At 63.5% G+C, this 13,775-nt stretch overlaps 1 protein-coding gene across 10 annotated transcripts in view; it reads right to left on the reverse strand.

Moving 5' to 3' along the window:
• Positions 1-13,775, reverse strand: part of FBRSL1 (fibrosin like 1) — an 84,193-nt gene that overhangs the window by 24,185 nt on the left and 46,233 nt on the right. For all 10 annotated transcript variants that reach the window (XM_089894283.1, XM_022598144.3, XM_089894282.1 and 7 more), the window contains exon 5: positions 6,976-7,005. In XM_089894283.1, coding sequence (XP_089750409.1) covers positions 6,976-7,005 — 30 coding nt within the window. The remainder of the gene's footprint in view (positions 1-6,975; positions 7,006-13,775) is intronic.

A 13,775-nucleotide genomic window follows, 5' to 3' on the forward strand; every position in this document is an offset into this window, starting at 1 on the left:
ATGGACCCAACGTGATCACGAGGGGCCTCATAAGAGGGAGGCAGGAGAGTCAGAGAAGAAGACGTGACCTCAGAAGCAGAGGTCAGAGTGACGAGGGGAGGAGGCTACGAGCCCAGGAACACGGCAGCCTCCAGAAGCCGGCCAGGCAAGGAACCACGTTCTCCCTGGAGCCTCCGGAAGGAACCAGCCCTGCTGACGCCTTGGTTTTGGCTTAGGGAGACCCATTTTGGACTTCTGACCTCCTGAACTATAAACCTGAGCTGTTTTAGGCCACCCAGTCTGTGGTAATTTGTTACAGCAGCTGTAGCACACAAGCGCCTCTCCCACCCCTGCTTCCACAGCCCAGGCCTCCGCCCTCGCCTGCTGGGACTCTTGCAGTAGCCTGACGGTACCTGACTCCCCTGAGGCCTCCGGTCCTGGCAGATCCTCACTCTGTACCTTGGGCTCCTCGCTGAGGGTGGGGCTGCAGGACAGATGCCACCTCAGAGGGTTATCTGGGGCGGAATGAGCTGACGCATGCAGGGCCCAGGAGGCGCGGGCTACATTTCAGTCATCAGATCGTGGTCCTTGCTGGGACCTATGTGCCGCCCCAGTGCCTGCCTGGGACCCTCAGTGAGCAAACCGCCAAAGGCCCTTCCTCTTCCTCGGGCAGCCCCGTGGGAAGACACGCTCTGGTTGGAGCAGCCCTAGGTCACGGTGCACAGCCCGGAGCCCCCGTGAGGACACCCTGGTGAGGTCACCGGTGTAGGACCCCCTGCACCGGGGAGCACCAGCTCCCTGCACCTCTGTCCCCCCAGCACCCGGCCTTGGAGGGGGGCCCGCGGCTGGGAGAGAGGAAGACGGGTGCACCTCCTACAGACTACGGGAAGGTGTTCTCGGGAGCGGGCCGGGCCGGCACACGGAGGAAACCTCTGTGAACAGGGACGCTCCGAGGGCAAGCAGGGGCGTCCTGCGGGAACTGGGGGCGGCGGCGGTGGCGTGGGAGGCAAGTACCAGCGGGGCCCGGGATGCAGAGGGAGCTGCCCCGAGACGGGCGGCAGGGACGCACGCCGGGCGCCGCGCGGAGCTGCTGTCGGGCTGTCGTGCCCATTCCTTGCTGCCACAGGGACCTAAGGGGTGGGTCCAGTGAGCCTCGTGTCAGAGGCGAGAAGGCGGGGACTCAGAGGAGGCCCCCGTCAGGCATCAGGCGTCAGCGCCTGGACCGGCGTCCGTGCTCACTGCAGACCGAGGGCCCCGAGCAGCGAGGCTGACCCGGGGCCTGGGGGGCGGACGCCCGCCCGGCCATCTCAGCAGCAAGTGCTGACCCCCCAAGCCCCAGCCTCCACCCCGGGCCACAGGCACCGCCACAACCCCCGTTCGCAACGCTTACCTAAGAGAAGACCGAGGCTCGGGGCTGCAGGGCTGCCCTCGGAGGATACCCGGCCCTCCGGCCAGCCACCTGACGGCCCCATCCCCGGCCCTGCCTGTTCCCGCAGCCCAGTGCGGGGAGCACGTCCTGGCGGGCTGGAGGGGCGAGCCTGGTGGGCAGGCCAGACAGACACCCCTCAAGAGAGGGCTGGGTGCTGGCTGGGCCGCTCAGGCAGACGGCAGCCGGCCCGGACCAGCAGGCTGCCTGACGAGCCCCACACAATTTTTCACCCCGTATTTTTCCAATAAAACAACAGTTAGACACCAACCGCAGCCATCTGGCCGCCCGGCTCCGGAGCCTCCTGGCAGCTCAGGCCGCCTTCCCCGCCAGCACTGAGCGCCCAGAGCAGGGCCGGGGTGGGGCGTGGGGAAGCATGTAGGGGTTCTGTGGCGAGGGGAGCGTCTCAGGGGGCGGGGGGCCTGCATCCCGGGCGTGGGCTGCCCCCGGGGCAGGGCCTGGTCCCGCAGAAGGGGAGGCGGCGGAGAGGTTTTCCATCTGTCTGTCTGTCCCTAAGTCTGCGCGTCAGCCTCCGGGGCTGGGCTGGTTGGAGAGGCCTCGCAGGTTTCCGACTGTCCCTGTCTGGGAGGCACACCGTCCTCAGCATGTCCGCACCTCGAGCCAAGAGGCAGAGCCCAAGGCCGGTGGGCAAGGGGCGGGTGGGCCGGCAGGAGCCCGGGGCCGGGCAGGCAAGCAGGGCAGGAGGGGCAGCCGTGGGCCCTGGAGGTGCAGCTGCCCTCAGACCCTGACCTCAGACGCTGGCGGGCGCGGGGGCGCAAACCGGCCAGGAGACACGGAGCCCTGGTCTTCCCGCCGCCCTGCCCAGGAGGAGGCTTCCTTGGGGCTGCCTGCCTGGCACGCCATCCCCAGCGCCCAGCACGGGTGTGGAGTCAGCTCCCACAGACCCCCGCGCACGGGGCTCCGCCCTCACTCTCCCGCCCCGCCTGCACACCCAGCTGGGTCTCCGCAGCCCGGGGGGCTTCTGGCCGCTGCTTCCAGTCTGCTGTGCACCAAGAAGTGTGACAAGTCAGGCTTGTCCCAGCTTCGTTCAGCCTGTTCGCGGCCAGGCTCCAGGGGAGGCCAGGGCACTGCTGTCAGCGGACGGTGTTTTCCTTGCCACCTGTGCTCTCGCGGCCTCGGAAAGGCAGGGCTCTGCCCCGGCGTGCGGCAGAGGGTGGACGCCTCTCTTTGCTCTCCCTGCCCTAGGGGGTGGGGAAGGCGGGGGATGGTAACTTTGGCCGAGGTCCCAGGCAAGTGTCCACCCTGGCCCTCTGACCTGCGCCTGCTTTTGGACAGGCCCAGAGGAAGTTACTCATTGCCCAGAAACCCAGCTCGGGTAAAGGACAGAAGGAGCTCCAAAGGTCTCTCCATACCCACCACCCCAACTCAGACCCAAACAGCCTCGAGTAACCGGGTGTCCCTGCCATGGAGGAAACAGAGAGGTCTGGACCGCAGGTGATACCCTTGGTGCATAATTCGTGTCCCTGGGGAGCACTGCCAGGGGGAGGCTGTGTGTCAGGGACCTCCCAGGATGGTGGCTCCCCACCACACTTGGATCAAAAGCTGAATTTCTTGCCATGACTTTTTACAATGTGGCCTCTCTGAGCTCAGCCACTCTCTCCCTCCCTCCCTCCCTCCTTCTGCTTCGGCCCCACTGTACATTTTACATCAACATCATCCCTGCGTCACCACGCAGGAGGTGATCAGTCAGGCTGTAAGATCAATGATGTGGGAAAGGGGAAAGCAGATAAGATGGCTTGTGCTACAGCTGCTTCTGTGGATTAAGAGGTGGCTATGAGGAAGGAAGCCATATGCCAAGAATGGCCAAGCAGAAAGACAGAGGAGCCTGATGACCACAGACAGGCCATGCCAGCCGGGAGGGTCCACATCCGGGCCTTTAGGTGAGAAATGCAAACTCCTTCTCTAGTCCAGTTCCATTACAGCTTCCTCCCTGACACGGGGCCATGTGGTAGACAGTTGGTGTGTGCACCTTGAAAGCCAGGACAGAGGTAGGGAGTTTATCGCGTAGGCAACAGAGGTCTCTGCATCCTTCTGGTAAGGGCAGAGATGTGAGCTGGGGAGCAAGGAAACTGTGCCACGCCCAGAGGAGAGCTGGTGAGGGCAGAGTGAGGGCAGCTGCAGCCTCCAGACCTACAGCCCAGGCAGCCACGCAGGGCCTGGCGAGTCACAACAGCCCAGCCAGTGCTGACCACACACATCCCCGTCCCGGCGGCAGAAATACCAAGATTTGTCCATGCTGGTTGGTGAACAGCCCTTGGGCCCTAGAGGGGGCCCCTATCCCAGGGGGCAGCTCTGGGAAGCCCCAAGACCTCCCCACCACCAGGCAGCTCTTGGGCTCCGTCCAGGCCCCCTTCTCCGAGCAGCACCATGGTCAGCTGTGTGGAATCTCGGCCCTGGCCTCTGGCCTGCATCTCCAGCTGTCTGGAACACAACCTAGTGTCCCAGAAGCCCCATGTGCTCATGGAGAAGGCAGACTCGGGTGACCGGGGAGGAATCCTGTACCTTTCCCTGGCTCATCAGCCGAGAGGCTCTCTGCAGCATGGCCCGGCTCTGCCCACTTCAGGGGGCCCATCGCCCCACAAGTGGCAGGCCCAGTCACCCTGTGCTAGCTCACTCAGAGCTCACCATAGCCCAGCAGAGGCACCCCATCACTCACGGGGCAGGTGGCGACAGTGGGAGGCTTCTCTCTCCCACCCCCTGCCTGGGCCCCACTAAGGCCTGCCCGCGACGGAGCCAGGGGTGGTCACATGCCCAAATCGCCTGTGCAGCCCACTGGGGGCCCACCGCCATGGCCACGCCGGGGCCCAGTCACCATGGGGAAGACTGGGCTCTGCCCCTCCTCCTGGGGAGCCCCGGCCGCCGAGGCCCGATGAAAGTGCCACGGGGTCAGCCCCAGCGCAGAAGCCAGTCTCTCCCAGCAGAGGCCTCTGGAACTCGGACCCTGGCCTTCCCAAAGACCCTCAGAGTGGGGCTCTTCCCTCACGCTGCACGGGGAATCGCCAGGAGGAACTGCTGGTTCCAGACCCCACCCCAGACCCGACCAGAGCGAGCTCCCGGGCCACCCCCAGTGACCGCGCCCGCTGTGCCCATCAGTCCTTGGCCAGGCTGAGCTCGGGGCCACGGCCAGTGCGCGGGTGGGCGTGAATGCAGAGGAGGCCAAAGCCACGGCCTCCGGCTAGCCCTCGGTCACAGCCTGCTGGCCTCGGTGCCCGGGGTTGACGGCCCTGGGCAGAAGTTCTCGGCGTGCCTGGTCGGAGCTGCCATGTGGGGCTGTGCCCTGGCTCGGCCCCTTCCAGCGCCTGGTCTCCACTCCAGGGTCCTCGCTCCGGCAGGAGGGGTGGACCAAGGGTGGAGGGTGAAACATGCCAGACCCAGCGCTGACCAAGGGGCCCCTGGACAGAGCAGTCAGCTGCCTCAGGGTCTCAGAAGCCCCTCCCCACACCCCCTCAAAGCAGCCCATGGCCTCAGAGAGCGTTTCCTGCAGATCTGCAATTAAAGGAGGTGCTGAAGGTGATGGCCCAGCGCAGCACTTTCCCAGGTGCTGCGATCTAACACATTAAAGACATCAGGAGTGGGGCTTCCCTGGTGGCGCAGTGGTTAAGAATCCGCCTGCCAAGGCAGGCAACACAGATTCGAGCCCTGGCCTGGGAAGATCCCACATGCCGTGGAGCAACTAGGCCCGCGAGCCACAACTACTGAGGCCTGCGCTCTAGAGTCCATGAACCACAACTACTGAGCCCGCGAGCCACAACTACTGAAGCCCGTGCATCTAGAGCCCGTGCTCCGCAACAAGAGGAGCCACCACAATGCGAAGCCCGCGCACCGCAACGAAGACCCAATGCAGCCAAAATAAATACATAAATTTCTATATAAAAAAAAGACATCAGGAGTGACAGCTCCTGCGGAAACGCGGCACCTGTCCCAGTGCCCACCGGCGGCCCGACACCCTGTCCACCCACAGGACGGCTGAGGGGCAGCACTCGGGACCACAGACACTTCCTAGCTGCCCTGCCCTCTGGCCACCTTCCCCGGATGGTCTAGACCACAGCAAGGACTCCACACAGACCTTCTGGGCCCCTCGCCTTGGGCGGCGCACCCCCAGCCTCAGCCGCCCACACCTGTTCCTCCTCCATTCACCGTGCGACTCCTGCCCCCTCCCGGCCCGTGGGATGAACGCTTGCCCAGCCCAGACCCGTGCTCTACCTCATGAGGCTGGTCATCCGGACCCCAGGCATCTTCAGCAGGCCTGCCCTGACCCTGAGCACCCTGCTAGCCGGCCTGGGTTCTTTCCACACTTGCTCATAGGCTGCTCTGTGCTTGAGCGTGAAGCCTGTACGAGGGGGGCTGGCCGTCTGTCCGTTCACAGCTCCTGCCCACGCAGGTCAGGACACACCACAGAGGCAGCAACTGAGGCTCTCACACGGCACAGACCCCCCGACGGGACCACGTTCCAGTTCACAGAAACTTGCCTAGACGCCAGTCGGTATTCAGCTGCCCTTCCATCCGCCTCACACGAAGAGCCCTCATGCACACTGGCCCCGCTGCCTGGACACTTGTCCTCCTTGGTGCCCAGCGCCACCCCCGGGGGGCCCCACCCCGAGGACGAGGGGCTCCACCACAGCGGCGCGGCCACCTCCTGCCGTCTCACCACCGAAGGCCTTTCAGGTGGGCTGCTAGCTCGTTCACCAAGGACGGCGTGCCCAGCCTGCCCGGGTTCCAGCTGTGTGACCTCGGGCAGGTTCCTTACCCTCTCTGTGCCTCGGTCTCCACTTTTACATCAGATGGCGACAGTCCCTGCCCCACAGGGCTTTGGGGCGGTGAGTGCCAGGCGCCTGCACCCGCTGGGTCTCACGCCTGTGCCTGCTGCTGCTGGGCGCTGCCCCTGAGAGCTAGTCCCGAGTGGCGCCCCCAGCTGCATCCCTGCCCACACAGAGCTCAGCACACAGTAGGTGCTCTGCAAGTAACTGCTGAGCCAAGAGCTCCTCCCCTTCCCCCAGGACACACAGGGCCCTGCAGATGGCCAGGACCAAGGTCTCCTGCACCCCAAGGGCCAAGGCAGGAGCTGCGGAAAGGAACGCAGAAGGATGCCGGCACCTCCGGGAGGCCCCTCGGCTGTCCCTGTGCTAACTCTCCCACTGCATAAATCCCGAGTTAGTAGAAACTTCATTGTTCCTGAAAAGCGGGGGGTAGGAGGGAATTGCGAGGGGCCAGGCGCTGTTGCTATTAGCGGAAGTCTCTGTTTTGGGGTGATGTTTACGGCCCCCAGCATGGAAACGCAACAGAGTGTGGCCCCCGCTCTGCCCACGGCTCCCCCATCCCAGGGAACCCTGGACTGAGACAGCTGCTGACAGGCCAGGAGCTGGGGCCCGGTCCTGCAGTCCCAAGGGGCCCGGGCAGCGTCCCAGGTCCCAGCGTGGACGTCTACCGCATCTGGTCCTCAGCCAGGTCGGGGAGGCGACAGTCACCCGCACACCCCACAGGAGAACCATGACCTTTCTGCCTGGTGTCCAGGTCAGCAGGAGGGGCAGGTGAGGGGGTGGAAGGCTTACCTTGTCATCCCCGTCGCTCTCGCTGTCACACTGCAGTGGGGGGAAGAGAGAGAGAGAGGTGAGTCAGCGCCCCAGAGGCAGGTCGGGTGCTAGGGGCTGAGAAGGTGAGAGTGTGGGAGGGGCCTGGGCTGGTGGGGAGGGCCAGAGGAGGCGGCTCTGGCTGCCCCACGCCCCGACTCGGGGCCTCAGGTCTGGGATGGGGGTGTCCCCAGCCAGCAGGACCAGGGGCCCAGGCACCGGGAGCCGGGAGGGATCTGGGGGCCTAGGCAAGCCCTGGATGGGAGCTCCATAGGACCCGGGCAGGGGGCCGGTTGTGGGGGTAGGCGAGGCAGAGGTGAGACAGAGGAGTGCACGTGACCGGGCAGATGCAGGCCAGCACCGGCATGCCCCAGCAGGCCCGAGCTACCCGGTAACCCCAGGAAACACGTGGAGCAGCCCCCCGCCCCCTCAGGCTCCCTCCCAGGTGCTGAGCTCTCCAGGCAGCGGGGGTGCCGCGGTGAGATGCGAGGGACCCCTGGCTGCTTACGAGGCCGAAGGACCAGGGCTCAGGGGAGGGACTTTGGGCACCGCCTGGGCAGGGAGACAGAGAGGCCCAGCCTCGGGTGGCCTGAAGGGGCCGCAGGGCGGGCGGGGGGCAGTGAGAGCTGGGACCCGTGGAAGACAAGCAGTCAGGACAGCCTGTGCTGCAGGTGCTGCCTGGCGGGGTGGGGGCCACCTGCTCCCCCGCCCTCCCTGCAGGTGCCCCAGCAGAATCCGCCCCACGTGGTAGCGCAGCTGGTTAAGGGAAGATTGTGAAAATCGTGCAAACAAATCCTTGTTTTCCATTTTCAGTGAGCAGAGCTTTAAAAAGAAACCACAGCAATTTTCCCCCTAAAAGAATATAAACCATAAAGAATCTCTCCCCAGCAACTGTAATTGTGACACGTTTATGTCAAGTGAATTATGTTGCTGAAAATAAATCTCCCCGGGACGCACAGGAGGGTGATGGGCCCCAGGCAGACATGAGGAGGTGCTCCAGACACGTGCTCTTTCTGTGGGGCCCTCCACCAGACCCATCTGCGATCCGGCACACGCCCTCCGCGCCCTGGGGCGAGGGCCGGGGTGGGTCCAATGACAGAGTTCGCCGAGTTGGGGCAGCCTGCGTGTGCTTTATCAGGCGGAGAGTGACCCTGGGGACAGGGGGGATCTTCCTGAGGCTGACAGCAGCCCCGCGGACCCTCTGGCCCCCAACCTCGCACTGCACCCTGCAGGGCCTGGCCCAAGACCTCCAGGGCGGGTGTCCCTTCACAAATGGCAAAAGGGACCACGGGCCCAGTCTCCTGGCCGTACAACCACGGTGAGAGGCCAGGTCCACCCCTCATGGCTGGCTGGCTCTAGCCGGGTGGCTGAAACCCAGAGACAGAGCAGGAAGGCGAGAAGGGGAGGTGGGAGATGAGGCTGGAAAGGCGAGTGGCCAGAACGTGCAAAGCTTCACTGCGCAGCGAGCTTGGACTGAGCTTTGTTGTGCGGCCACATGACCGGCACTTCCGGACGCTCTCTGTGCCAGGAGGGAGGGGTGGGGGGAACTGGGGGCTGTGGGGGACAGGAACCCCTCTGATGCTGCAGAATTAGCCGAGCTGCCAGACACCCCCAATCAGGCCTCTTTATGCCTAACTAGCCCTTGAGGTGGAAACTGCAATCCCACCAGACCGTCAGGGGGCCGGGCCTCGGGCGCAGCACACCTGTCCCTTGGGCAGCCTGGAAGCACCCCTAGGCCTGGCCCTTCTCCACCCCAGGCCCGGTTTCATCCTTTCTGCGCTTTCGGACGGTGCCACTGGTGACAGCTAAATGATCTGACATCGAGGAGGGGGTGAGGGTGCTTTCCAGCGAGGCCACGGAGCCTATAATTAAGCAAACAGCTCACCGTTTTCAGGCTGCACTGCAAATGAATTCACGTTAAGTCCCACTGAATTAACGTTGAACTGCAATAGAGTCGGAATTGAATGAGGCAATTAATCAGGACAAAGAGAGAAAAAGAGCCCCATCTGTCTTGTGGGAGCTGCCTGAGTGGGGCGACCTTCACGGGGCTGCGCTGGGCTGGGCGGGTCCTGGAGGGCGTCATCCTGGTGTGGGTGCGGGTCTAGGCGGGGAGTCCACAGAGCAGGGGACAGCCCCTAGGCCCCAAGGGATGTGCTGGGTATGGTGGGAGCCCAAGACATGGGCTCTGGAGCAGACGCCTGCTCTGACGCTGTGCAGCCCTGGGCAAGTACCACGACCTCTCTGTGCCTCAGTTACGCTTCTGTAAAACAGAGCCAACAGCCCACCTACAGGATCGTTGTACAGCTTATATGAGTGAATACATGCAAAGCACTAGGACAGTGCTGGGTGTGCGCTCATCATGATACACCGTGTGGCTGTATTTTCACCACCGCCGCCACCACCACCATCACCACTCAAGATTATTATTGTCTTCCAACTAGGCCAAGAATGAGGGTTTCCCCTTTGGAATGGCTGAAGGCCCAAACCTGAGAGTTTCAGGGAGGTGTCTCTCAGCCCTGGAAGTGCCAGCTCTTGCCTGACCCTGATGGCTGGTGACCAGGAAGGGAGCACTCCTTGGCCCAGATAAGAGCCCAGTATCAACTCTACCCTTCCCTGCTCGCCCCCAGCTCCAATCCTGCTCAGGAGGCAGCACACCCCTCTACTTGCCTACCAGTTCCTCCCAGCCTGGTCGAGCCAGCAAACAATGAACCAGTAGGCCTACTCATCCAGGACCAGCCCCTCTGCCCATCCTTCAGTCAGCCCAGAGGGTAACAGTCCTGAGTGCGCCTCAGCTCACCCAAGGGACCTCAGACCCCGTCAGCCTGAAGCCTGGGCCAGGTGACTCTAATGAGTGGCTGGGGAGAGGCACCCCGCTGGGAGCTCAAGACCACCCCGTGTAGGTCAGAGGCAGATGTGAGCTCAGGGTCCCGCATCCCAAAGCCCCAAAGCTCAGCTCTTCCACGTCCCAGGCCACTGTGTCACTCACGCTAATAGATGTGACGTGGGGATGCCCAAGGCTTAACTGCGTGTCATTCACGGACGTGATGTGACGAGGGACCCATCCATGGGTGGACATGGCCTTGAGACACAGCGTGAGAAGCCATGAGCTGGATGAGGCTTTGTTTGGCCTAACTGGCCTAATTTTCAAAAAAAAATTCGCTGCCAGCTTCCCAGTTGGCGCAGTGGTTGAGAGTTCGCCTGCCGATGCAGGGGACACGGGTTCGTGCCCCGGTCCGGGAAGATCCCACATGCCGCGGAGCGGCTGGGCCCGTGAGCCATGGCCGCTGAGCCTGCGCGTCCGGAGCCTGTGCTCCGCAATGGGAGAGGCCACAGCAGTGAGAGGCCCGCGTACCGCAAAAAAAAAAAAAAAAAAAAAAGAAAATTCACTGCCAATATTTAAAAATCTGGAGATTTCTCATGAGACCCTGTGTCTTACTGAGAATGCGGAACCACATGCCACATACAGCCCTGCCCAGTGCCAGGCAGGGCTCCGCTGGGCCCCCTCCCCACCTCTCCTGACGTCCAGGGCCTGAGTGCTGGCCCTTGTCGCATGCGGGGGACATAGCCCCCCCGGTGGGTCCTGGAGCCCGGGGCTCCGTCCTGCCTTCACTCTCGATAATGGTGGCTGCTCGTCTCACCTCTCTGAGCCTCAGTTCTTCGTCTGCCAAGACGGGGGCCTTCGTGCTGCGGTGGCTTGGGGTTAAATTAGTCAGTGTGGGTGGAGAGCTCAGAGCAGCAGCTGGTTGGCAGTCTGGGCTTCATAAGCGTGAGCCGCTGTCGTCGTCATCTCCACCTTCCTCAGTGTCACCCCCATCATCACCGTCATCTTCATCATCACCACTGTCACCTTTGCCGTCACCGTGATGTGCCCCGGCCCCTTCTTCCATATCACCCGACCAGCCCTTGGAGGCACCTGAGCCATCCACGGGCCTGGGCACAGACACTGTCGCCGGACAATGCCTGCTTCCCTGGGGGCACCTGCACAGCAGGTCTGGAGAGCTTGGCCTCCGTCACCGAGACCCTTCCAGAAACCTGGGCAGCTACTTGCTTGGGGCGAGGGCGGCTCACGGGCCTCCACAAATTGACACGGCTGTTCAGCAGCCGCAGAGACAGGCCTTGCTCTGCTCTCAGGGCGAACGTTAATTACCGCTGCGTCACAGCAGCGCTGAGGAAGGCTGCCTCTCCCACTCCCCAAACAAAGGCATGAAAAATTCATGGGCAGGGAGCCCTGCTGCTGAGCCTGTGCCCCCAGCAGACGTTCCAGCACCCAGGGCTGGGCCAAAGTCACCCCTGGGGGCGGGGGTGTCCCTCCTGATCGCTGCGGAGTCTCCACTGTGCAACAGAGACACAGGTCGAGGGGCGGCCGGGGGGCTGCTGGAAGGAGGGTGTGAAACCGCCCTGGCCCTTCTTCTCACTCAGGCGGCCCCCCCTCCATCCAGGGGTCCAGCAGGCTCAGGGTCAGTGTGGCCTGGCGCTTGGAGGCTGGGGTGGGCTGGCCCCTGCCCAGCAGCAGGCCCTGACTGCAGAGCTACTGGGGGCCAAGGAGAGCCGGTCCCTCCCCCTGGCCTGGGCCGGGCTCCCAGTGGGCACCGTCACCTGCAAAGGCCTGAGCAGCTGCAAACTGAAAAAGTAGGCAGGATCCGCGGTCTGTGCGTGAGCGGAAGGTGACAGGATGTTCTGTTCAGGCCACCTGAGCGTGGCAGCGAGGAAGGTCTGAGCTGCTGGGCAGCCGGTGCTGACCCCTGCCCTGGGTCGTAGCCATGTGGCCGGAGGTGTGCCAGGGGACGCCCGGGGAAGCCCAGGTGGCACCAGTCCTCGGCGTGGGCAGCGCTCGCTGGGCATGTTCTCGTGGCTCATGTGTGCCTTTTGCACACCTGAGCGCCAGGACATGGGAGTCGTGCTCTGAAGCATGTCACACATGAGCACCTGGCACCCTGTCCAGGGCTGCTCTACCCTAGCGTGTCCCGCCAGATGTCCCACTAGTGTGTGGCACCTGAACAGTAAGGCGACCTGCCATGGGGCCACGTGGGCCCAGGAGCGGTGGCTGTGTGGACAGTCCGTGCCTGCGCTCGGGGCTCCCGCCCTTGGCCTGCACATCAGCTCCAGCTTATTAAACACTCTGCTTTTTGGAGCCGCTTTGGAAGAACTGGGGGAGAAGAGAGGGGCGTCACTGTCTGGGGAGCAGAGGGACCCCAGCCCGGGCGGAAGCGTCACCTTCGTTTCTGCTGCAAACGCTCTATGGGGATGTAGAACACATGCCAATTAAGCGATTCAGCTAAAATACAGAGCCAATGAGGAGCTGTGAACCCCTGCTGGGCAGTGGGCAGCCTGGGAAGAGGCAGCGCTGTTTGGTTACGCTCTGCAGTGGGAAGGCCACTTCTCATCCTTGTATGCGCACCTCCAACATGTAAAGGAGCACCGCGGCTGAGGGTTTCAGCCAGGCACCCCCTCCCTGTCAGAAGTAGACCCTGGGGGCCCTCGGGGGCGGGCGTGCCAGAAGGGCAGTGCTGGGGCCTCCGCTGTCTCATCTGTGGAATGGGGTGCCCATGGGGTTGTCGGGTGACCGGCTCTGAAGTGCTGGGAGTTGGGCACACGGCTGGAGAAGGCTGGCACCAACCTCCTTTCAAGGGCGGCCGCAGCCACCAGTGCTCACCGTGGCATAAGCCCACTTCACAGATGAGAAAGCAGAGGCTCAAAGGTTAAAGGGATTTATTTGCGGCCACATGGCCACTGAGCAGGGGCCGTGAGCTGGGTCCAGGCCCCAAATGGCCCTGTGCCACTGTCCACCTGCCCTAGAACCCCAGGCAAGCCCTGGGACCGCAGGGCTGGCAGGAGTGGGGGCAGAAGAGAGGCAGAGGCCCAGAAAACCACAGGGCACGGGGCTGATGCTGTGTTTGCTCACTGGGCTTGCTTCCACACACTTCGCTAGGCCCCGCCACAGATCTACCTGCTTATGGATGGGGAAATTGAGGCAGAGCGGTTGGGAGTCCTCCTAGGGCATGGCTGGAGGGTGGGTGAGCAGGGCTCCAGAACCCACAGTCTTAACCTGGCCCATGTCGTCAGGGCCCCACGCCAGCGACTCCCTTGTGGTGGCCAAGACTGGACTGAGGTCCCAGTACTGCCCCTCAAAGAGCCCCTGGCCCCCTCGGCCCAGGAAGTCACAGTCGGCCCTGATTAGCTAGGCATGATGCCTGGATGGTGGATCCTGAAAATCCCATTCTTGTTTACTCAGCTAAGTCACTTTTTGTGAGTGTTTAGGCTTTAAAGCAAAACAAAGCACTAATTACTCAATTAACGAGCAATTAAGTTACTGCATCCTAACAGCCGAGCGCGGACTGCCTCTGTGAGCAGAGAGAAGGTGGGGAGACCACCGAGCAGGGATGCGCTGTGGGGACGCCATCCGTCATGGGGTGGGCGCAGCGGGGACAGAGGGGCCCGAGTCCGCCTGGGCCAGGTGCTCAGCCCACACGGCCCACCTGCCTGCCCCAGGCCCCTCCGGGCCAGGAGGACTGAGCCCCACAGCCCGTTCCCCTTTCCCCGCTCCTGCCTGAGCGCCTGTGCCTCGCCGGCCGGAGCCGGAGCCAGAGGTGGCAGTGGGTGGAGCTCTGGGGGCCACAGCGGCCGCCAAGCCTGGCTGAGAAGAGATGGCCCTGCAGCCTGGCCGAGGGTTTCGCGGGGCCTGAGAGCCGGCGGGGTGGGGGGCTGGGGCCCCTCCTGCACTTTCAGACGCGGCTGAGAGCTGCCTCTGAGGGAAGCCTCCGGGGACACGGCGCGGGTCTTGC

This window comes from Delphinapterus leucas, chromosome 14 (genome assembly GCF_059928025.1).
Source record: "Delphinapterus leucas isolate spDelLeu-1000000601 "Yukka" chromosome 14, BTC_Dleu_Yukka2, whole genome shotgun sequence".
In the NCBI taxonomy this organism is placed as follows: domain Eukaryota; kingdom Metazoa; phylum Chordata; class Mammalia; order Artiodactyla; family Monodontidae; genus Delphinapterus; species Delphinapterus leucas.